Source organism: Salvelinus namaycush, chromosome 1 (genome assembly GCF_016432855.1).
Source record: "Salvelinus namaycush isolate Seneca chromosome 1, SaNama_1.0, whole genome shotgun sequence".
In the NCBI taxonomy this organism is placed as follows: Eukaryota; Metazoa; Chordata; class Actinopteri; order Salmoniformes; family Salmonidae; genus Salvelinus; species Salvelinus namaycush.
Genome location: NC_052307.1, coordinates 17,837,293 through 17,862,568, shown reverse-complemented (window position 1 = coordinate 17,862,568; position 25,276 = coordinate 17,837,293). Strand labels below are relative to the sequence as shown.

The 25,276-nt window shown below is 40.5% G+C and overlaps 1 protein-coding gene across 1 annotated transcript in view; it reads right to left on the bottom strand.

Moving 5' to 3' along the window:
* LOC120053454 (GDNF family receptor alpha-2-like) overlaps positions 1-25,276 on the bottom strand; it is a 74,426-nt gene that overhangs the window by 25,737 nt on the left and 23,413 nt on the right. Inside the window, exons 3-4 of the mRNA XM_039000612.1 lie at positions 25,092-25,178; positions 17,272-17,635 (exon numbers count right to left, since the gene is read on the bottom strand). Of these exons, the coding sequence (XP_038856540.1) occupies positions 17,272-17,635; positions 25,092-25,178 (451 nt within the window). The remainder of the gene's footprint in view (positions 1-17,271; positions 17,636-25,091; positions 25,179-25,276) is intronic.

Genomic DNA, 25,276 nt, shown 5'->3' with positions numbered 1-25,276 from the left:
AACCTGTTTTTTATGATTCATAAATACTTTCCTAACCCTAAATAATCTACAAGATCAGAGTATTTATTAATCTACCAATTGGTGGTGAAACGGAGACGAATGTGCATATATTTAGATGTATTTCTTTCATTGATCCCTAATATTCTGAACCCGTTCTCTGCATATATTCTAGTGAGTCTTGCCAAAATTCCAACTAAAAGGTATACTGGCTTAAGATAAATGTACTGAAAACCCTACTGAATGAAAACTCTACAAGAAAATCTGTTGGCCAGCAAGTGGGAGGGTTTTCAGCAGTTAAATTACATTTATTCAGAGCACGCAAGGGAACCACGCCTGCAAAGCACGTTACACACCTGCATAAGGTAAGAGTCGTGCGTAACAAAGGTGTAATTTCCAAATTCAGAATTTGGCCCTTATAGAATAGAGGTACTTTGAGTCAGGCTTAATCACCTTATTCACCACATGTGTACTATTTACATGATAAGTTTTGGAAGCATAAATATTATATAACATTTCTACCATGACGACGAGACTGTGGGGGTGGCTAGGCTTGGCCTGTAATGATTGTAGCTTCCTCTATCCGTTCCCTCAGCGATTACAGTACACTAACTGGGAATACGGTAATCCATGTATTGAAATGATCTGCACAGCTCTCTCCTGCCCTCTCTCCAATTCCTGCTCTTATGTACAGCCAACAAGCAGAGCACGTCCTAGCTTTTGCAGAGATCTGATTAAAGCAGTGTACTGTTATATATGAGTCATTCGTTTGGCGCGCTTGTGCAAGCCAACATTTTACAGTATTACAAGTAGGTGTACTTTGATTGCTTTCGTCACTTGTCTCATTTTAGGTAAGGCAAAGATAGAAATGTGTCCAAGCAATACACAAAGAAACAGGCTTTTAAGGCTAGTGGAGAACTAAGAAAAATGCTGCCTGTGTCTTGAACAGTCTTCTGAAATGCCATCTGGGCCAATCACCTTCCTGGTTTTGATTCCCCCCTCGGTGGAAACCTCTGTTGTCCTATAAAGCAGAGCTGGCCTTTTCAGTTGGATGTTCAGGTGGGGTGGGGGCCTGATGTATTGTAAGCAAAGTCCCGAGATGTACAGTATCTGGGTCAGGCTAACTGTTCAGTGATCGATAATCTCTCAGCTCCCTGCTTTGAAACCTATTGGCCAAATAACTCAATCAAAGAGCACACAGTAAAGCAAGAGGAACAGAGGAAATAAATCAAAGATAGAAGTGTTGCATTGATTGTTTGGCCAATCAATAGTGTACATACAAGACTCACTGAGCTCTGCAGGGCCTACTGTTCTGGACCTAGTGTACACAGCACACGTCCAAATATAACTATCGTCACTCAGCAGACAGTGCAGAGTAAACACTGTATCCATCTGCAAGGCCGAGGCAACACAGCAGGAATGCTCTGTTTGTGCAGACTGATGAAAAAACATCCGCAACAGAACTAAAGCCAGGTGTGAGAGCAGGAAACAGTCAATGCCTAGTTCTTGTTCAAAGCTCTTCAGGTCTACGTAGCTCCCCCAAAGATCCCACTGTGCTGGTATTGAATGTCTGTTGGCCTCTGAAGACAGGTTACACAATTATTGCATCTGAGCTCCCAGAGTGTGTGGCTCTCCTTTTCTTTTTCAAGTGTTCTACTCCTCTAGCCAGCACCTCACCTACACATGTGTGCATTTATTTTGCCTCCAGATTAGCCTCTGAAGACATGGCTGGAGATCTATACCACTGTGGCCAAACCACTGGCCTCTCCTGCAGTAGCTACAGCAGGATTGATTCTCTATCCCCACCCGTCAACTTTCAGATGAAGTTTGGAATCAGGCAGCACTCTTGTAAGCCTGTAGTTCAATGATACACTCCTTCCATCCTGTATCCACCCATCCTTGGTATAAAGCAGCAGCTACTCTTCCTGGTGTCCACACAAAACATAAAACATGACATAATACAGAACATTAATAAACAATAACATCTCAAAGGACAGAAGTGCATACATTTAAAATAAGAATACACACATTCAAATGTTTATAGCATAACGTTCCATGCATCATACACTCATAATCATCATCAATGTTAACGGCAATACTGCAGCCATTTATTTCCCCCATGCTTTATCTAAGCTGGCCCTGATCTCACAGCTTCAGTATTCTGTAAACACCAGAGAGAATCTCAGGAAGTCACACGATAAAATAACAGCAACAATCCCTGTCATTGGTCCTTGTACCTTCAGCAGTCTGAAGCCAATATTGTCAGCAGATATCAAAGCTGATTTGAACATTCGAGTCTAAGATCCTAAACCAAGCACAAACAGATCATGTGCAAATTAGATGGATCAAAACACAGGCATAGTACAGATGGGTAGAGATATTGAGGTGGCAGGTGACAGATCTGCCACTACCAGAATGCCTTACTGTGTGGCCAATTAGTATGGACACATAAGGTTGAAATAAACAATGGGAATATTCAGTAAGACTGACTAATTGAATGAGCATCTTAGTGACATGTTCTTGCATACCAGCCATATTTTTCTTAGTAGGGGCATTGCACCCTTGTCCAGTGTCTTATTATGGTCACACTGACCCACTCCTATCTTATTTCTCCACATTGCACTATTGACCTCCATAGGGCGTACAACAGGGGAAGATAATAACCTCTAACAGACTATTTCATATGCGTCACAATAAGGAAGTGCACAGCAGACACATAGGGGGTGAAAAGGTCACCCAAAGCAACTTCACCTGACCATAGATTACACAAAGCTGACGAAAAGCAATTATGTAGACAATCATAAATCGGAGGAGAGACGATGGACCTTCCACACACTAATAACACACTGCATGGATTTACTGTAAGAAAAGGGATTGGGAGTTTTTTTCTATTACGACTGAGCCTGGGAGGCCAGGAACCTCTATTCAAGTAGAATGAATGTAAAGTGACATTCCAAAATTGGACACTGCAGGAATAGTTTGAAACAGTAAACTTGAGCTAAACACAGAGGCATCATGCGAACTAACATTAAAGAGTTAAAACAGCATGCCAAACTATGAATCTAACACACAGTTCAGACGCCAAATTTTCTAGACTTTCAGGTACTCAACAAGACGGTCTAATTTCATTACTACTAAAACAGGACTCAGGCGGTAAGCATAAATATCCAGTCCATTTAAAAAACTGGAGGCCTCTAACACTTCAATGTTGTGATGCAAAAATCCTGGCGAAATTCATAGTACATAGAATGAAAAAGGTTTTTACCAGATATTATTCATCCTGATCAGACAGGTTTTTCACATGGACAATATATTGGAGATAATATACGACAATTACTTGAAACAATTGAACATTATGAAACACCGAAGATACCAGGTCTGGACTTCATAGCAGATTTAGAAAAGGCGTTTGATAAAGTACAACTGGAATTTATATATAAATGCCTGGATTACTTTAATTTTGGTGAATCTCTTATACAATGAGTTAAAGTTATGTACAGCAACCCCAGATGTAAAATAGTAAATAATGGTTACTTCTCAGAAAGTATTGAGCTTTTAGGAGGAGTAAAACAAGGCTGTCCGTTGTCTCCATATCTATTTATTATGGCCATTGAAATGCTAGCTATTAAAATTACATCCAACAAGAACATTAACTTCTTATGGCTGCAGCCCGACGTCGGTACACTTATGACAACAGCCAGCTCAAAGTGCAGGGCGCGAAATTCAAAAGATATTTTTTTTAAATATTTAACTTTCACACATTAACAAGTCCAATACAGCATATGAAAGGTACACATCTTGTGAATCCAGCCAACATGTCCGATTTTTAAAATGTTTTACAGGGAAGACACAATATGTAAATCTATTAGCTAACCACGTTAGCAAAAGACACCACTTTTTTTACTCCAACAGTTTTTTACTCCATCAGTAGCTATCACAAATTCGACCAAATAAAGATATAAATAGCCACTAACCAAGAAACAACTTCATCAGATGACAGTCTGATAACATATTTATTGTATAGCATATGTTTTGTTAGAAAAATGTGCATATTTCAGGTATAAATCATAGTTTACATTGCAGCTACAATCAGAAATTGCACCGAAAGCAGCCATAATATTTACAGACACCAACGTCAAATACCTAATTACTCATCATAAAACATTTCTGAAAAATACATAGTGTACAGCAATTGAAAGACAGGCATATTGTGATTCCAGACAATATTTCCGATTTATCAAGTGTTTTACAGCGAAAACACAATAGAGCGTTATATTAGCGTACCACAATAGCCAAAAACACAAGCAATTTCCCATTAGCAAAAGTTAGCGATCGTAACAAACAAGCAAAAGATATATAATTTTTGACTAACCTTGATTTTCTTCATCAGATGACAGTCCTATAACATCAGGTTATACATACACTTATGTTTTGTTCGAAAATGTGCATATTTAGAGCTGAAATCAGTGGTTACACATTGTGCTAACGTAGCATCTTTTTCCCACAACGTCTAAACAGCAACGATATTTTTCTGACACGTTTTCTGACACACATATTCTGACCAAATAACTATTCATAAACATAAGTAAAAAATACATGTTGTATAGGAAATGATAGATCCATTAGTTCTTAATGAAATCGCAGTGTTAGAATTCTAAAAAATAACTTCATTACGACATCCAGCTTCGGTATAGCTGAGTACCCCAAAGTTGGGCGCCCACGACTAATTCACATGCACGACAGATATATGAATTAGCATCATAAAATGTTTCTTACTTTTGGTGATCTTCCGTCAGAATGTTGGACAAGGTGTCCTTTGTCAAGAACAGTCGTTGTTTGGATTCAGAACGTTCATTTTCCCTCTCGATTTAGCACGCACACTTGCCAAGTGGCACAAAGCTCTCCAAGTCAACAAACGGAAGAGAACGGAACACGGCAAAACTCCCGAAAAATGTTCAATAATCTGATGAAACTATATTGAAAAAACATACTTTACGATGATATGGTCACATGTATCAAATAAAATCATAGCCGGAGATATTAGTCGTCCATAACGACAGCTAAACAGAAGGCAAATCCATGTCCCTTTCGCGCGCTCCAGAAAACAGAAAATGGACGGTCACGTCATACAAAGAGCTTTTATTCCACCTCAGACCAAGATAAACACGAAATTTCTTCTCTCACCGCCTCTTGACACCCAGGGGAAGGTGTATGAAGTGCACGTAGACTCTTACGTATCATGCCCATGTATAGGCAGGGAGTAGAAGAGAGCCTCGGTTTCAGACATTCCACTTCCTGGTCAGGAAGTGTGCTGCAGAATGACTTCTGTTTCACTCAGAGAAATAATTCAAACGGTTTTAGAAACTAGAGAGTGTTTTCTATCCAATAGTAATAATAATATGCATATTGTACGAGCAAGAATTGAGTACGAGGCCGTTTGAAATGGGCACATTTTATCTGGCTACTCAATACGCCCCCTGCAGCCCAAACAGGTTAAGAGGTTAGAAATCCTGGGGATAAAAACAAAAGTGTCAATGTATGCCGATGACTCCAGTTTTTGTGTAGGGATCCGCAATATGGATCCCTACACAGTCTCATTGAAGATCTTGATCACTTTTCTAGCCTAATTATGACAAGTGTACCATATTACGTATTGGATTGTTTAAAAAATATAGTGTTTACATTACCTTGTAGTTTACCAATAAAATGGGCGGATGGTGAAGTAGACATACTTGGTATTCACATCTCAAAAAATATAAACTAACTTACCACAATTCATTTCAATAGAAAGTTAGCAAAAATAGATAAGATTCTGCAACCATGGAGAGGTAAATACATGTCTATTTATGGAAAAATCACATTGATTAACTCTTTGGTCTGTTCACAGTTGACTTACTTACTAATGGCACTGCCTACTCCAGATGACTCTTTTTTTTAAATCATATTAGCAAAAAATATTTCATTTTATTTGGAATGTAAAACCAGACAAAATTAAACGTGCCTTTTTATATAATGAATATGAGTTTGGGGGGCTAAAACGATTAAATAATAAAGCTTTAAACCTCTCACTAAAAGCTTCACTCATACATAAGTTATACTTAAACCCAAAATGGTTCTCCGGTAGATTATTAAGAAAGGCTCATCCTTTGTTCAAAAATTGCCTTTTTGTCTTTATACAGATTACAACTTCTCATTCCCGACTAATTGAAAATGAAATGTTGTTTAAAGGATCGTCCTTTCTTAAACAAGCCATACAAGCTGGTTACAGTTTCAGTTTTATCCTCCAGAAAAGATAGAACAAATATTACAATTAATGTTACGGTTAAACTCACATATACTGATTAATACAAAAACATTCTTTATGGAAAAAGTGTTTAAAAATGGTATTATATTTGTTAATGATATTATGAAAAGAAACGGAGGAGTTATGTTACATATGCAGTTATTGAAAATATATGGGAATATCTGCCCAATCCAACTTGACAACCAACTGATTGCAGCACTACCACAAAAATGGAGGAGGCAAGTGAAAAAGGGAGAAGGTAGGGAACTTGTTTGTTGTTTGCCATATATTAAAGATACAAATTGGCTGAATGGAACTGGCCTAAATAGAAAAATATACCAGTTTCATTTGAGGACAAAAATGTTGACAGCTGCAGTTGCAGACATTTGCAATGTACCAATTCCATGGCACTTGGTTAATGAACTGGTACAACAAAAACTACACTTGATTCAACACTTGGAGTTTTTCTATTTAAATAATTATATACAATTCTTCCAACCAACAGACTGCTACATATATGGGGCATACAACAATCTCAGCTCTGTAAATTTTGCTGCGAAGAGACAGAATCAATAGATCATTTGTTCTGGTATTGCCCCTATGTAGCTTGTTTCTGGTCACAGGTTCAGGAATGGTTAAAAAAATCACATCATGCAATTAAAATTAACTTTACAAATAGCAGTGTTGGGCAATTTGGAAAGACATAGTCAGTCAATATATAATACAAAAATACTAGTAGGAAAGGTTTTCATCTTTAGCTCACAATCTGTGGATACTATATGATCAGAAAGGTTGGAAAATTATGTAAAACATCACAAAACAATTGAAACATGTATGGCACATGGAAACCAAACGAGGGTGGTCTATGGTGATAGGTGGGATGGGCTGAGAGTGGCTGAGGGTTGGGATTAAAGAGTTTATGTTTGGTAATGTATGATTGTTATGTGACTGCTTTATATACAGTTGAAGTCAGAAGTTAACATACACCTTAGCCAAATACATTTAAACTCAGTTTTAAACAATTCCTGACATTTAATCCAAGTAAAAAGTTAGGATCACCACTTTATTTTAAGAATGTGAAATGTCAAAATAATAGTAGAGAGATTGATTCCAGCTTTTATTTCTTTCATCACATTCCCAGTGGGTCAGAAGTTTACATACACTCAATTAGCATTTGGTAGCATTGCCTTTAAATTGTTTAACTTGGGTCAAACGTTCCGGGTAGCCTTCCACAAGCTTCCCACAATAAGTTGGGTGAATTGTGGCCCATTCCTCCTGACAGAGCTGGCCTCCTTGCTCGCACAAGCTTTTTCAGTTCTGCCCACAAATTTGTGGCTTCTTCCTTGCTGAGTGGCCTTTCAGATTATGTCGATATAGGACTCGTTTTACTGTGGATATAGATACTTTTGTACCTGTTTCCTCCAGCATCTTCACATGGTCCTTTGCTGTTGTTCTTGGATTGATTTGCACCTTTCGCACCAAAGTACGTTCATCTCTAGGAGACAGAACGCATCTCCTTCCTGAGCGGTATGACGGCTGTGTGGTCCCATGGTGATTATACTTGCGTAATATTGCTTGTACAGATGAACGTGGTACCTTCAGGCGTTTGGAAATTGCTCCCAAGGATGAACCAGACTTGTGGAGGCCTACAATCATTTTCTGAGGTCTTGGCTGATTTCTTTTGATTTTCCCATGATGTCAAGCAAAGAGGCACTGAGTTTAAAGGTAGGCCTTGAAATACATCCACATGTACACCTCCAATTGACTCAAACAATGTAAATTAGCCTTTCAGAAGCTTCTACAGCCATGACATCATTTTCAAGCTGTATAAAGGCACAGTCAACTTAGTGTATGTAAACTTCTGACCCACTGGAATTGTGATACAGTGAATTAGAAGTGAAATAATCTGTCTGTAAACAATTGTTGGAAAAATTACTTGTGTCATGCACAAAGTAGATGTCCTAACCGACTTGCCAAAACTATAGTTTGTTAACAAGAAATTTGTGGAGTGATTGAATAACGAGTTTTAATAACTCCAACCTAAGTGTATGCAAACTTCCGACTTCAACTGTATATATTTAAAAAAATGAAAAATGAAAAATACTAACAAAACAATATACTGTATATATATTAAATTAATTAATACAAATTTAAATAAATAACACAGTGCCTCTTCAAACTCAGGAGGCTGAAGAAATGTGGCTTGTCACCTAAAACCCTCACAAACTTTTACAGATGCACAATTGAGAGCATCCTGTCGGGCTGTATCACCGCCTGGTACGGCAACTTCACCACCCACAACCGCAGGGCTCTCTAGAGGGTGGTGCGGTCTGCACAACACATCACTGGGGGCAAAGTACCTGCCCTCCAGGACACCTACAGCACCCGATGTCACAGGAAGGCCAAAAAGATCATCAAGGACAACAACCACCCGAGCCACTGCCTGTTCACCCTGCTACCATCCAGAAGGCTAGGTCAGTACAGGTGCATCAAAGCTGGGACAGAGAGACTGACAAATAGCTTCTATCTCAAGACCAACAGACTGTTAAACAGCTGTCACTAACACAGAGAGGCTGCTGCTTACATACAGACTTGAAATCATTGGCCACTCTAACAAATGGATCACTTTAGTCACTTTATTAATGCCACTTTAATAATGATGTTTACATATCTTGCATTACTCATCCCATATGTAAATACTGTATTTTATACCATCTATTGCATCTTGCCTATGCCTATGTCATTGTTCATCAATATATTTATATGTACATATTCTTATTCCATCCCTTTACTTAGATTTGGGTGTATTAGGTAGTTGTTGTGGATTCAACAACAGCTTCACCTGCTTCACCTGGAATGCTTTTCCAACAGTCTTGAAGAAGTTCCCACATATGCTGAGGACTTGTTGGCTATTTTTCCTTCACTCTGTGGTACAACTCATCCCAAACCATCTCAATTGGGTTGATGTCGGGTGATTGCGGAGGCCAGGTCATCTGATGCAGCACTCCATCACTCTCCTTCTTCGTCAAATAGCCCTTACACAGCCTGGAGGTGTGTTTTGGGTCATTGTCCTGTTGAAAAACAAATGATAGTCCCACTGAGTGCCAACCAGATGGGATAGCGTATCGCTGCAGAATGCTGTGGTAGCCATGCTGGTTAAGTGTGCATTGAATTCTAAATAAATCACAGACAGTGTCACCAGTAAAGCACCCCCACACCATCACACCTCCTCCTTCATGATTCACGGTGGGAACCACACAGCGGTTGGAACCACAAATCACAAATTTGGACTCATCAGACCAAAGAACAGATTTCCACTGGTCTAATGTCCATTGCTCGTGTTTTTTGGCCCAAGCAAGGCTCTTCTTCTTATTGGTGTCCTTTAGTAGTGGTTTCTTTGCAGCGATTTGCCCATAAAGGCCTGATTCACTCAGTCTCCTCTGAACAGTTGATGTTGAGATGTGTCTGTTACTTGAACTCTATGAAGAAGTTATTTGGGATGTAATTTCTGAGGCTGATAACTCTAATGAACTTATCCTCTGCAGCAGAGGTAACTCTGGGTCTTCCTTTCCTGTGGCGGTCCTCATGAAAGCCAGTTCCATCATAGCGCTTGATGGTTTTTGTGACTGCACTTGAAGACACTTTTAAAGTTCTTGACATTTTCCAGATTGACTGACCTTCATGTCTTAAAGTAATGATGGACTGTCATTTCTCTTTGCTTATTTGAGCTGTTTTTGCCGTAATTTGGACTTCGTCTTTTACCAAATAGTGCTATCTTATGTATACCACCCCTACCTTGTCACAACACAATTCATTGGCTCAAACACGTTAAGGAAAGAAATTCCACTATTTAACTTATAACAAGGCATACCTGTTAATTGAAATGCATTCCAGGTGACTACCTCATGAAGTGGTTGAGAGAATGCCAAGAGTGTGCAAAGCTGTCATCAAGGCAAAGGTTGGCTTCTTTGAAGAATCTCAAATATAAAATATATTTTGATTTGTTTAACACGTTTTTGGCTACTACATGATTCCATATGTGTTATTTCATAGATGTGGTGTCTTCACTATTATTCTACAATGTAGAAAAAAGTAAAAATAAAGAAAAACCCCTGAATGAGTAGGTGTGTCCAAACTTTTGACTGGTACTGTATATTGTCAAGGATTGTGTGGTTTCATGAGTTAAGTGCTGTGAAAAAGTATTTGCCCCCTTCCTAATGTTCTCTACTTTTGCATATTTTTCATACTGAATGTTATCATATCTTCAACCAAAACCTAATATTAGATAAAGGGAACCTGAGTGAAAAAATAACACAATTACATATTAATTTCATAAACAAACAAATTATACAACACCCAATGTCCCTGTGTGAAAAAGTAATTGCCACCTTTTGCTGCAATGACTCAAACAAACACTTCCTGTAGTTGTTGATCAGTGTCTCACGTCGCTGTTGAGGATTTTTGTCAAAATGTGTGGATTTTCAAGCATGAACTGCTCGTTGCAAGTCCTGCCACAACATCTCATTTGGGATTAGGTCTAGACTTCCAAAACTTCAAATTTGTTAATTTTTGAATATGTGTTTTGGATCGTTGTCTTGCTGCATGACCCAGCTTCAGCTCACAGACAGGTTGCCTGACATTCTCCTGTAAAATCTCTGATACAGAGCACAATTCATGGTTCCTTCTATTAATAACTTCTTATGGCTGAGATCCCGTTAACGGGATCGACTTGACAACATCCAGTGAAACTGCAGGGCGCCAAATTCAAACAACAGAAATCTCATAATTAAAATTCCTCAAACATACAAGTATTTTACACCATTTTAAAGATGAACTTGTTGTTAATCCCACCACAGTGTCCGATTTCAAAAAGGCTCTACGACGAAAGCACACCATCTGATTATGTTAGGTCAGTACCTAGTCACAGAAAAACACAGCCATTTTTCCAGCCAAAGAGAGGAGTCACAAAAAGCAGAAATAGAGATAAAATTAATCACTAACCTTTGATGATCATCAGATGACACTCATAGGACTTCATGTTACACAATACATGTATGTGTTGTTCGATAAAGTTCATATTTATATCCAAAAATCTTAGTTACATTGGCGCGTTATGTTCAGTAATGTTTTGCCTCCAAAACATCCGGTGATTTATCAGAGAGCCACATCAATTTACAGAAATACTCATCATAAATGTTGATGAAAATACAAGTGTTATGCATGGAACTTTAGATAAACTTCTCCTTAATGCAACCGCTGTGTCAGATTTAAAAAAAAACTTTACAGAAAAAGCACACCATGCGATAATATGAGTACGGCGCTCAGACACAAAAACAAGCCATACAGGTACCCGCCATGTTGTGGAGTCAACAGAAGTAAGAAATAGCATTATAAATATTCACTTACCTTTGATGATCTACATCATAATGCACTCCCAGGAATCCCAGTTCCACAATAAATGTTTGTTTGGTTCGATAAAGTCCATAATTTATGTCCAAATACCTCCTTTTTGTTTGCGCGTTTAGTTCAAAAATCCAAATTCACGACGCGCAGGCACACTTAGTACAGAGACGAAAAGTAAAAATATTCCATTACAGTTCGTAGAAACATGTCAAACGATGTATAGAATCAATCTTTAGGATGTTTTTAACATAAATCTTCAATAATGTTTCAACCGGAGAATTCCTTTGTCTTTAGAAAGGAGAAGAAACGCAGCTACCTCTCACGGGGGCGTGCCTGAGTGAGCTCATGGCGCTCTGCCAGACACCTGGTTGAAACAGCTCTCAGTCCCTCATCCGTCATAGTAGAAGCCTGAAACAAGGTTCCAAAGACTGTTGACATCTAGTGGAAGCCTTAGGAAGTGCAATATGACCCCATAGAAACTGTATATTGGATAGGCAAACCTACAAACCTCAGATTTCCCACTTCCTGGTTGGATTCTTTCTCAGTATTTTGCCTGCCATATGAGTTCTGTTATACTCACAGACATCATTCAAACAGTTTTAGAAACTTCAGAGTGTTTTCTATCCAAATCCACTAATAATATGCATATCTTAGCTTCTGGACCTGAGTAGCAGGCAGTTTATAGCTCGCCTATATCCATTCTTACTGAATAATTGATTTGGAGAGGTCTTGAGTGAAATGTGAATGAATAAAGTTGATTCTGCTCATTGATTGCTTCATGTCTCCCTGGATCGTTCCCACCACTAAGAAAGAACATGATGTACCACTGTAACTAAACACCATGACACAGACCTTGATACTGTTTACAACATGTGAATTAGCACCTTATTCATCCAAGCCATATTAAGGCAAGTCGTCCAGGTCCTGAGGCAGCAAAGCAGCCCCAAACCATCACACTACTATCACCATGCTTGACCGTTGGTATGAGGTCTTATTGTGGAATACAGTTTTTGGTTTTCGCATGGCATAATGGGACCCATGTCGAACAAAAATAAATGTGTTTGTTTTCTTCCAGACCCCCCCCAAAAAAGGTATTCTGATGTGATTTAATTGACTCAGAACATCCAATTTCGTTGTTTTCTCTATGAACAATTGTACATTTGAGAGTGAAAACACAAAAAAAAAATTAAACCAAGAAAAATAAAACTGAGAACATAATTTGGGAAAATAGAAAATAGAAACTATAGTGCACTACTTTCTCTTGTACACTAAGGACCCCGGGAAGAGTTGGAGGGGAGAGGAGCTCTGTCAAGTTGGTTGTTAATTTATTTAAAAAATATATTTTACCATTATTTAACTAGACAAGTCAGTTAAGATAAAATCTTATTTTCAATGACGGCCTAGGAACAGTGGGTTAACTGCCGTGTTCAGGGGCAGAACAACAGATTTTACGTTGTCAGCTTGGTGATTTGATCTTGCAACTTTTCAGTTACTAGTCCAATGCTCTAACCACTAGGCTACCTGCCACTAAGGAACATTCAAAGTCATCTAATCATTGCCATACAGCCATGTTCAAGTCTTGTCATTGAATTTCAAGCCGATTAAAGTACAAACTGTAACTCTGTCGCTCAGGAACAGTCAATGTCATCTTGGTAAGCAACTGCAGTGTATATTTGGCCTTGTGCGCGACCGGGAGACCTATGGGCCCACGCACAATTGGCCCAGCGTCGTCCAGGTTAGGGGAGGGTTCGGCCGGCAGGGATGTCCTTGTCCCATCATGCTCTAGCGACTCCTGTGGCGGACCGGGTGCATGCACACTTACACGGTCGCCAGGTGTACGGTGTTTCCTCTAACACATTGATGTGGCTGGCTTCTGGGTTAAGTGGGCATTGTGTCAAGAAGCAGTGTGGCTTGGTTGGATCGTGTTTCAGAGGATGCACGGCTCTCGACCTTTACCTCTCCCGAGTCTGTACGGGAGTTGCAGTAATGAGACTGTAACTACCAATTGGATACAACGAAATGAATGAACATAACAAGATTCAACAACTGAGACATAAACTGAACAAGTTCCACAGACATGTGACTAACAGAAATGGAATAATTTGTCCCTGAACAAAAGGGGGGGGGGGGGGGGTCAAAATCAAAAGTAACAGTCAGTATCTGGTGTGGCCACCAGCTGCATTAAGTACTGCTGTGCATCTCCTCCTCATGGACTGCACCAGATTTGCCAGTTCTTGCTGTGAGATGTTACCCCACTCTTCCACCAAGGCACCTGCAAGTTCCCAGACATTTCTGGGGGGAATGGCCCTAGCCCTCACCCTCCGATCCAACAGGTCCCAGAGGTGCTCAATGGGATTGAGATCTGGGCTCTTCGCTGGCCATGGCAGAACACTGAAATTCCTGTCTTGCAGGAAATCACGCACAGAATGAGCAGTATGGCTGGTGGCATTGTCATGCTAGAGGGTCATGTCAGGATGAGCCTGCAGGAAGGATACCACATGAGGGAGGAGGATGTCTTCCCTGTAACGCACAGCGTTGAGATTGCCTGCAATGACAACAAGCTCAGTCCGATGATGCTGTGACACACCGCCCCAGACCATGACGGACCCTCCACCTCCAAATCGATCCCGCTCCAGAGTACAGGCCTCGGTGTAACGCTCATTCCTTCGACGATAAACGCGAATCTGACCATCACCCCTGGTGAGAGAAAACCGCGACTCGTCAGTGAAGAGCACTTTTTGCCAGTCCTGTCTTGTCCAGCGACGGTGGTTTTGCCCATAGATTACATTGTTGCCGGTGATGTCTGGTGAGGACTTGCCTTACAACAGGCCTAAAAGCCCTCAGTCCAGCCTCTCTCAGCCTATTGCGAACAGTCTGAGCACTGATGGAGGGATTGTGTGTTCCTGGAGTAACTCAGGCAGTTGTTGTTGCTATCCTGTACCTGTCCTTCAGGTGTGATGTTCGGATGTACCGATCCTGTGCAGGTGTTGTTACACGTGGTCTGCCACTGCGAGGACGATCAGCTGTCCGTCCTGTCTCCCTGTAGCACTGTCTTAGGCGTCTCACGTACGGACATTGCAATTTATTGCCCTGGCCACATCTGCAGTCCTCATGCCTCCTTGCAGCATGCCTAAGGCACGTTCACGGAGATGAGCAGGGACCCTGGGCATCTTTCTTTGGTGTTTTTCAGAGTCAGTACAAAGGCCTCTTTAGTGTCCTAACTTTTCATAACTGTGACCTTAATTGCCTACCGTCTGTAAGCTGTTAGTGTTTTAACGACCATTCCACAGGTGCATGTTCATTAATTGGTCATGATTCATTGAACAAGCATAGGAAACAGTGTTTAAATCCTTTTACAATGAAGATCTGTGAAGTTATTTGGATTTTTACGAATTATCTTTGTAAGACAGGGTCTTGCTGAGTTTATATACACTGCTGTTCAAAGGTTTGGGGTCACTTAGAAATGCCCTTGTTTTTGAAAGAAAAGCAATTTTTTTGTCAATTAAAATAACATCAAATTGATCAGAAAAACAGTGTAGACATTGTTAATGACTGTTGTGACTGGAAAGTGCTAATAATGTAATGGAATAATGGTGTCACGTTCCTGACCTGTTTTCCTTTGTCATGTATTTGTTTTAGTTGGTCAGGGCGTGAGTTGGGTGGGTTGGTCTAGGTTTGATTTTCTATGTTGGGATTTTGTGTTCGGCCTGGTATGATTCTCAATCAGAGACAGCTGTGAATCGTTGTCCCTGATTGAGAGTCATACTAAGGCAGCCAGGGTTTCACTTGTGTTTTTGTGGGTGTTTGTTCCTGTGTCAGTGTTTGGGCCACACAGGACTGTTTCAGGTTAGTCACGTTTGTTGGGTTTTGTAATTTGTAGTGTTTGTTGTTTTTCCATTAAAACATGAATACTTACCTCTCCGCATCTTGGTCCGATCCATGCTCCTCCTCGTCTGAGGAGGAGAACGACTACGACAGCCGTTACAAATGGAATATCTACAGAGGCGTACAGAGGCCCATTATCAGCAACCATCCCTCCTGTGTTCCAATAATGTAATCCAAGTTAATAATTTTAAAAGGCTAATTTATCATTAGAAAACCCTTTTGCAATTATGTTAGCACAGCTGAAAACTGTTGTGCTGATTAAAGATGCAATAAAACCGTCCTTCTTTAGACTAGTTGAGTATCTGGAGTATCAGTATTTGTGGGTTCGATTACAGGCTCAAAATGTCCAGAAACAAAGACCTTTCTTCTGAAAATCGTCAGTCTATTCTTGTTCTGAGAAATGAAGGCTATTCCATGCGAGAAATCGCCAAGAAACTGAAGATCTCGTACAACGCTGTGTACTACACCCTTTACAGAACAGCGCAAACTGGCTCTAACCAGAATAGAAAGAGGAGTGGGAGGCCCCGGTGCATAACTGGGTAATAGGACAAGTACATTAGAGTGTCTATTTTTAGAAACAGATGCCTCACAAGTCCTCAACTGGCAGCTTCATTAAATAGTACCCACAAAACACCAGTCTCAACGTCAACAGTGAAGAGGCGATGCTGAATACTGAAATCTAAACTTTAGGATGTCACAGGAAGAGATGGCAGTCCAACATTCTTTATCTGATCTTCTTTTCCTATTTACCATATATAACGGTATATAAGAGTATGATAATTCATTTCAGCAATACCGGCATTTGGTCAACAGCTCGCTCACTCACTGAGGCACGTACGCACATATGCATGTAGGGTGGCAGATAGCCTAGTGGTTAAAGCGTTGGGTGTGTACAAGGAAGGTCACTAGTTGAAATACTTGAGTCGACAAAGTGAAAAACCTGACGATGTGCCAGTGAGGAACGCACTTAACCCTAATTTGCTTCAGGGGTGCTGTATTACTATGACTTACAACACATTTCACTGCACCTATTTGGTGTGTGACAATGAAAACATATTTTTTGATAAGTGGATGCTGCACCCCTCAAACACATTAAATAGATGGCTGAAAAAGACAGATCCTCAGGTGGGTGGGGCATGTGCGTTGCTAGTTTATACTGTTGTGGGGCAGGCCAGTAACCAGAGGTTTGCCCGTTCAAAAAGCTAGGCTGGCGGCTGCACCCTTGAGCAAGTCACTTAACCCCTAACCTGCTCCAGGGGCGCTGCTCTTCGGCTGCTCATATGCTTCTTTCAGCCTTGTGTGTGTCATGTCGTGTCTGGACGGTTGGCAATTAAAGAACAAAAATAAACCTTTCAGTTTTTATGGACAACAAATTGTACCAGTATGTTAAAATATGTTGATGTTACACGTTAAGATACAGCGCCTTCAGAAAGTATTCACACCCCTTGACTTTTTTTGTGTTGTTTTGTTACAAGGTGGGATTAAAACGTATTTAATTGTAATTTTTTTGTCAACAATCTACACAAAATACTCTAATGTCAAAGTGGAAGAAAAATTCTAATGTTTGTAAAAAAATATATATATGAAAAATAAAACACTAATATATTTTGATTACAAAAGTATTCAACCCTCTGAGTCAATACTTTTTTTATATGGAAGTATGGACACACACACAGACAAATCCCCACTCATAAATCTCTTACCTGCAGAGGGGGTCTTGGCGGCAGTTCTTCCTTAGCTCCAGGCAGTAGGGTTTGACTTTGTCCTCGAAGGAGCAGAAGGGCACGATGGTCTGCCTCCTCCGTTCAGCACAGCCCAGGTCCTGGCAGGGGCAGAAGAGCAGCTGGTGGCTGTAGTCGGTGGGCACACGGTCCAGGAACTGCCTAAGGGCCTTGTGACAGCGCTTACGGTTACACGGTTCCCCTTTGCTGCAAGTGGCAATGTAGGTGGAGCGCTGTTTCTTACAGGTGTTGTTGAGGTTGCAGGCCTTCGCTGCGTCCAGGCACGGGTTACAAGTCTTGCTGGGGTCAGAGCAGGTGTTGGCTTTAGGGGTGACAGTGTGCATCCCTGCAGAGAAGGGGGAAGGGGAGCATTGGAAAAATAATATGCACTTAACTATCTATTGCAAAGCTGTGTTGTTATTATGGGTCTGACCTATAGCATTTGTTAACTGGCTCATGACAAAATTCTTTGACACCATCATGATAACACATAACACAAGTTAAGTTGATGTGCTCCGACTACTTATGACCATTTATGTTGTCAAGTTTGTGAGTGCTGAAAGTGGGCTTCATGACGATGGTCTTAGTGCTCTCCCTATGCTAGGGGCTATTCAATATCATATATTTTTTCCAAGCCAACACCAAGCCATCTGATACTTGGATAGCTCGCCTATATCCATTCTTACTGAATAATTGATTTGGAGAGGTCTTGAGTGAAATGTGAATGAATAAAGTTGATTCTGCTCATTGATTGCTTCATGTCTCCCTGGATCGTTCCCACCACTAAGAAAGAACATGATGTACCACTGTAACTAAACACCATGACACAGACCTTGATACTGTTTACAACATGTGAATTAGATGTCTTGTTGCTTATTGACATGTGTAATTGGTTTGTGAGTATGGGATATTAAACACAGGAGCACAAGGACATGGGAAAGGCTCACTGTGCTGCAGTATTGTGGCCTATTGGACAGTTTAAGTGGCAGATGAACCATTTCCTTTACTTACTGTGATCACACCATGTCATCTAGATATTGTAGAAAACAGAAGTCAATAAATGTAAATAGTCTGAGAGCAGTTTGGACTGGTGGTGGTGGTACATGCCCATCTGCTTTTGAGATATCACTAATAAAAGAGTATCACACACACTCACATTCCGCTTCCCTTGTATTTAGGCTGTATCAGAGAACATAACCTCCCTCTTCCTGTAGATGATGGTATTTCAGAGGGTGCGCTGGCTTGGTGACATCCAGGGAGATTCATCTCTTATTCAACAGAACCAATCTCACTCAGCAATGAGGAAAACCCTTTCCGATGGACTGCATGAGCAGCTGTACTGTCTGTAAGTGGTGCATCACAGATGATAAATCCTAGAAATGCCACACACAGAATGGACATCACACAAACACGGAGCATTTCCATCCAGGATTTAACCACATGTTTTACCCAAAAGGCTCAGGTTTTTCTGTTTCCATCTACGCAGGCCGGTACCCATGTCTCACTGGACCTGCTCTCACCTGGGGCCAACGCCAGGTCACTGGTACATTCCAGCTCGCATTTACATAACAATGGCTAACTGTGAACTTTAACACCTTCTCACAAAGCAATTATTTTGATTATGCAGAGGTTGTTGTCACCCCTAGCTATGGAAACACACTTTTCCTAGTATAACATCAAATCAAATCAAATCAAATTGTATTAGTCACATGCGCCGAATACAACAGCTGTAGACCTTACAGTGAAATGCTTACTTATGAGCCCCTATCCAACAATACAGCTTCAAAAAAATACAGATAAGAATAAGAGATAAAAGAAACAAGTAATTAAAGCGCAGCAGTGAAATAACAATATGAGACTATATACACGGGGGTACCGATACAGAGTCAATGTGAAGGGGGCACCGGTTATTGGAAGTAGTATGTACATGTAGGTAGAGTTATTAAAGTGACTATGCATAGATGACAACAGAGGGTAGCAGTGGTGTAAAGAGGGGGTGAGAGGGGGGGGGGGGGGGGTCACTGCAAATAATCAGGGTAGCCATTTGACTAGATTTTCAGCAGTCTTATGGCTTGGCGGTAGAAGCTGTTTAGAAGCCTCTTGGACCTAGACTTGGCGCTCCGGTACCGCTTGCCGTGCGGTACCAGAGAGAACAGTCTATGACTAGGGTGGCTGGAGTCTTTGACAATTTTTAGAGCCTTCCTCTGACACCGCCTGGTATAGAGGTCCTGGATGGCAGGAAGCTTGGCCCCAGTGATGTACTGGGCCGTTCGCACTACCCTCTGTAGTGACTTGTGGTCGGAGGCCGAGCAGTTGCCATACCAGGCAGTGATGCAACCAGTCAGGATGCTCTCGATGTGTATAGGGTGTATACACATCGAGGGTGTATAGACTAGTGGAACAGGTGTTACAGTCGAAAGAGCAACAACAGAACCCCAAAAAGCTAATGATTTCTCTTTTTCAACCACATGGACACATATAACTTCCTGTTGATAGGGGGAAAATGAAAAGGTGGATTCTATTTTGTAAAGATTGGATTTTTTTTGTTGCTTTGTTAGCTTTGTCTTTATCCCTCCATCACCAATGCTACCCCAAGAAGGAGAACATGCTAGGTCAAGGGCTGTGGGATGATCTGTGATGATCTTTATGTACGCCGATGAATCAACATTTTACACATCAGCTACCACAGCAAGTGGAATCACCGCAACACTTAACAAAGAGCTACTGTCAGTTTTAGAATGGATTATTAGTAATAAGTGAGTCTTAAATATATATATAAAAAAACTAAAAGCATTGTATTTGGGACAAATCATTAGTTAAACCCTAAACCTCATCTAAATCCAGTAAAGTATAATGTTCCGATTGAGCAAGTTGAGGAGAATAAACTGCTTGGTGTGTAACTCTCAATTGTAAGCTGACATTGTCAAAACATATTGATTCAGCAGTTGCTAAAATATGGAGAGGTCTGTCCAAGATAACGTTCTGCTCTGTTTTCTTGACATCACAATCAACCAAACAAGTCCCATAGGCTGGACTACTGCCCACTTATATGGTCAAGTGCTGCAAAAAAGGACATAGGCAAATTACAGTTGGCCCAGAACAGAGCACGGGGGGCTAATATCAACAACATGCATATCAATCTCTTCTGGCTCAAACTAGAGTAGAGATTGACTGCATCACTGCAGGTCTTTGTAAGCGGTATTGACGTACCGAACTGTCTGTTCAATCGGTTAAGACGCAGCTCAGACACTCATACATACCCACAAGACTTGCCACCAGAGGTCTCTTCACAGTCCCCAAGTCCAGAACAGAGGCTAGGAAGCACACCGTAATATAGAGCCATGACTAAATGTAACTGTCTTCCAGCTCAGGTAATTCAAGCTAGCAGTAAAATCAGAATAAAAAAACAGATAAAACAACACCTCACAGCACAACGTGGACTGTGAAGAGACACACACTAACACACACACTCTAAAACACCCACTCTACACCCACCCACATATTATTCTTAGTAATGTAATGTAGTATTGAAATGTAAGAATGGAGCAATGTACATTTGTATAATGCACAATGTTTTGTATAATGTTTTATCTCTGTTTGGACCCCAGGAAGAGTAGCTGCTGCCTTGGCAACAGCTAATAGGGATCCTAATAAAATACTAATACTAAATACTAGATTGGACTCCAAAGAAAAGCTGATATTAGCAGCAGGGAATGAGGCCAAACTGGGCCAAACCTGGCCAAAGTGGTCCAGAACCAGGCCAGTCCAGCTGGAGGGGTGGTTTGGGGTGCTATCCAAAGGCGCTACACATAACAGTGATGGATTGCAGCTCCTAAATCTTCTCTGGCCATCTGCAGCCTGTAATGTGGGGCACAGGGGTTCCAGGATAAAAACTAAATAAGAGAAGGAAGTACAAATATTTATTTATTTATCTGACCAAGCAGTGCAGTGGTGTGAGGTTTTACTATTTCTGATTGGGGAGAAGAGATTGAATTGGGTACTCAAAGCAGAGAGATATCCTGACACAAAGGCCCTCTCCATATAATCAGAGAGAGTAGCTGGGTGGAAGATATATTGTGTTACAGGAAAATAATATTTTTTTTCTGGTGCGTTATGAAAGGTTTTGCCTATACACCTTTCAGTAATGCAAGAAGGGTGATAGGCAACTTGCAAAAATGGAAGGCTTGTTGATTACAGCAGGTCATCACTGACAAAGGGAACAATGTGCCGTCTCCTGCCAAATGATTGGACCACCACTTACGTATACCTGCTCAAGTGTTTTCAATTAACCCGGCCAATCATCATCACGATCAGCCCTTCACACGAGCTCTAATGAACACACAATTCTGATATCTCTTTCGGTGCAGTCCCATTGCTGCACACAGCAGATACAGACAGTCTTGGGAAACCTCTTGGAATGGCCTCACCATCACAATACCCTGAGCCTTCTGCTGTATTAAGACATCCTGGAAATAGAGGGCCGTGTCCTGATTATTCCAGTTCATCTAAGATGTTCACAGTGGGACAACAACTGTTTATCTGCATGTTGCTGCATTGAAATAAACCTTTGTTGGCGGTGACTGTTACAATGTGGCTCTGTTGATGCATCTTTGCATGCAAGTCAGAGTCATGTTTATCATGCAGTGCACGCTATGTAGCAACATGTGTGACTTTAATTGGTTTTTGGCACGCACAAAAATACACAGAATTTATTTTATGATAACCCCGCTCTTTGACTGAGCTATAAACAGGGTTATAATAGGGCGTTCGTCCACAGCGCTCATAAATTAAAACTATGTGATGGCCATCTCCTGAAAAGCACAGTGCAGTAAGTACAGCCCAGTCAAGGGATCTGGATTTACGCATTTTCCAGAGTAAGGGATCTTCCTTCCACAGTAATTGCTCTCTCTCTCCCTTATTTGAAACCTGCATTTCATATATCATCCTGGACTCCGGGGAGCAGGAGTTCAGTACAGGTTAGAGTGGGGATCTTGGCTTCAGGTATGCTCACTGTAATTAGGATGGGTGCCAAAGTTTGGATTTAATATAGCCCTTTGTGAGTGTGCAGGGGCTTGCTAGAAAGTCTTTAGTCCATACCCCTGGGAGCATGTCAAGCATTTCCATGTCAAAGGATTCATCAGTTTTTTAGCTCAGGCTTGTGTCACAGCAGGGTTTCCAGTGGCCAGTGAATGCCTTGGCTACACGCTACTACATTTACCTACAGAAAGCCTCACTGTCCATGTTTGGGATCTGCTATGGTATCAGTAGGAAAGCTGTTTTATAAGCTGTATTATGTGCTCTAATAAGATAATGGCTGCTTTACCAGTTCAGAAATGTTTTCCGAATTTGACAATCATTCATTTCAAACCTGAGACAAATATCATTGCAGCAGAAATATGCAAGTGAGTTGATTCAAATCGCTATCAAGATGCTGGCATTGCTTCACGTATTCCCCAAACATAGTGTGTAGAATGTCTAATTGTACCAACAAAACGGACTAATGAGGGTTGCCAGGCCCATGTTTGGAGGATTATTCAGTATTCTATTTAATACCACCTTCTTAGAATAACGCTGACTGCACAAACAACTAATACGTTACCCTTAGACCCCCAACACTCATTAAGTGTCCATGGAGAAAACGAAGAGGCAACTGTGAGCTAATTGTAAATGTAAACGGATTATAACTACACATAGTACAGCAGCTGAACAACGACAGTACACTAGCACACATCAGGGCAACATTGTCTTTGACAATGAAACAGTAATTGTTATGAGGGTAAGGTGAGGACATCTAGCATTGGGCTGCATGCTGATCCTTTTTCCCCAGCCGTAGAAATATTTTTCTGAATTGAATTAGTTGATGGGCATGTGGAACAGAGAGGTGAGAGGATTATTAGGCAGAGTAAGAAGGTCTAACTAAGGGGAGTCAAACTCAACTCCTGGAGAGCTGGTGTGGGCTGCTTTTTTAAATCCTGGACTCTGCATAGATAATAAGTGAATTAACTCAAAATTGGGTCACAAGGACAGAATAATTTGTGTAAAATAAAATAGAAATTACAGTCAATTATATATTTGTATGCAATGGGATATTTCGTAATATGACAATCATTTTCATCTGGGCTTTGATGAGGGGCCAACTGGTTGAGGTGGAAAAATTATACGAGTGCTATCCAATATCCATCACAATGCCCAAGAGTAAGACTATGGCCTTGTACAATTTGAAGTAAGAAAATGGTGGACTTGTGAGAGTTGACTTGGCAAAGCAGACTGGCATTCTCCTCTCTGTCAGTTGCTTTGTTACCCTGGCCCTGTGTTCATTTGGAGATACAGTGGAGTGTTTTTTTTTCTCATCAATGTTTTCCCCCCTTATCTCTCTCACTATAAACTCTTGAAGTTGTAGAGATTATTTTTCAATTTTCTAACCTTCCTCCTAGAGAGTGTTTTTCGCCATCCTCATCAACACAGCAAGATATCACATTCCCTGAGCTTCGGTTCAGTTTACCGTTTTATAAGTGATTAAGCACACTTTTGTGCAGTTGAAATCAAAGGGAAAAGTATTTCAGAGAACAACTGTGTAATTACTTATCTGTTTGCCTGTGGGCTTTTCTTACTACCACAATCAATGATTCTGTCCTCTGAAATGATAAATAATGAGTAACCTAGGGCTAGAGGCTAAATGAATTTAGGAGAGCAAATCAGATTTTTCACCTTTGAAAGAGTGTAGGATTTTTTTTTTACAAAAATTGACATATTAATGAGTCCCAGACACATTTTAACATGTTTCAAATGAGCTGAAAAATGACCAAGACGTAAGCTACCTGAGCTACAACCATTTTAGTACTATAGAGTAAAGAAAAGCAGATGGCCTTCTTAACAATCCAAAACGCCATGGTATTCAAAGCGACTTCCAATTTATATTTTGTCTGGTGCTCTCCTTTTTTGATATATCAAACCAGTATATTTTCAAACAACCATGTCATCTGCTGACTTCAAGCTAAAGGGATTATGCAAAAAGCATGTCTTTCTTGTACCTCCAAGATATGAAACAAAGCATGAGGCATCGGCCAGGAAAAGCAAATGTGGCATCTCTGCTGTATACTGCTTTTGGCAAATGAGGCTGGATCATCCTCCGGCAATTTCTGTAGGAACTGGATGAAAGAAAATGATTGGATTTTCAAGTGACTATAGCCTATATCTCCTATAGCTGTGGCAATGGCCCTGCGATCCTCCAATCTAACCTTCATTTATTTTTGCTGTGTCTTATAATAAGATCTGCATTGATTAGTAATGCCCTCTCAGTAACAACCAGTTAATTAAATGTGAGCAATAGTTCCCTTGCTGAATAATTGCTTTGTAATTAGTAAACCAAATAGGAAATCAAACTGAAAGGAAAATCTATAGATGGGAATATGGAGGCAAATACATGGGTTTATGTAAGCAAGACCCCCCCTTGGAGAACCAAGGAATATAAAGAGGAATCCATAATATTTACTTAATAAAAGCCTTAAAGAGGCTGAATGGAACTTTTGGCTTTGGGGCTATTGAGCCAAAAGGAGTCCCCCAAATGGACAAAAATATTATCCATAAATTACCTCATTGGAGAGAAACGGGCAAACCGCCTCCCTCAGCCATGAGCAATTTTTTTCTTCTTCATGAAATAAGAAATCCTTCCTCTTCCATCTTGTATATTTAAGAGTATTAGAGTATAAGTGTTGTAATTATACTTATTACATGTCATTGTATTTTTATAGTCTTTTCATATGGCATAGTCCTTTTTTTTTACATAAAATGGTCGGTCTTACCTGAGATAATGGAAGCGAGACGGAATGCATCAGGGTGGCGAACAGGCATCACAGGTTCATAAGGGGATGTTTCATAAAACTCTCGACCTGGGAAAACAGTCAAGTTCAAGTTTAATTTGTCACATGCATAACTACAGTGAAATGCTTAACTTGCAAGCCCTATCCAACAGTGGAGTATTCAATAT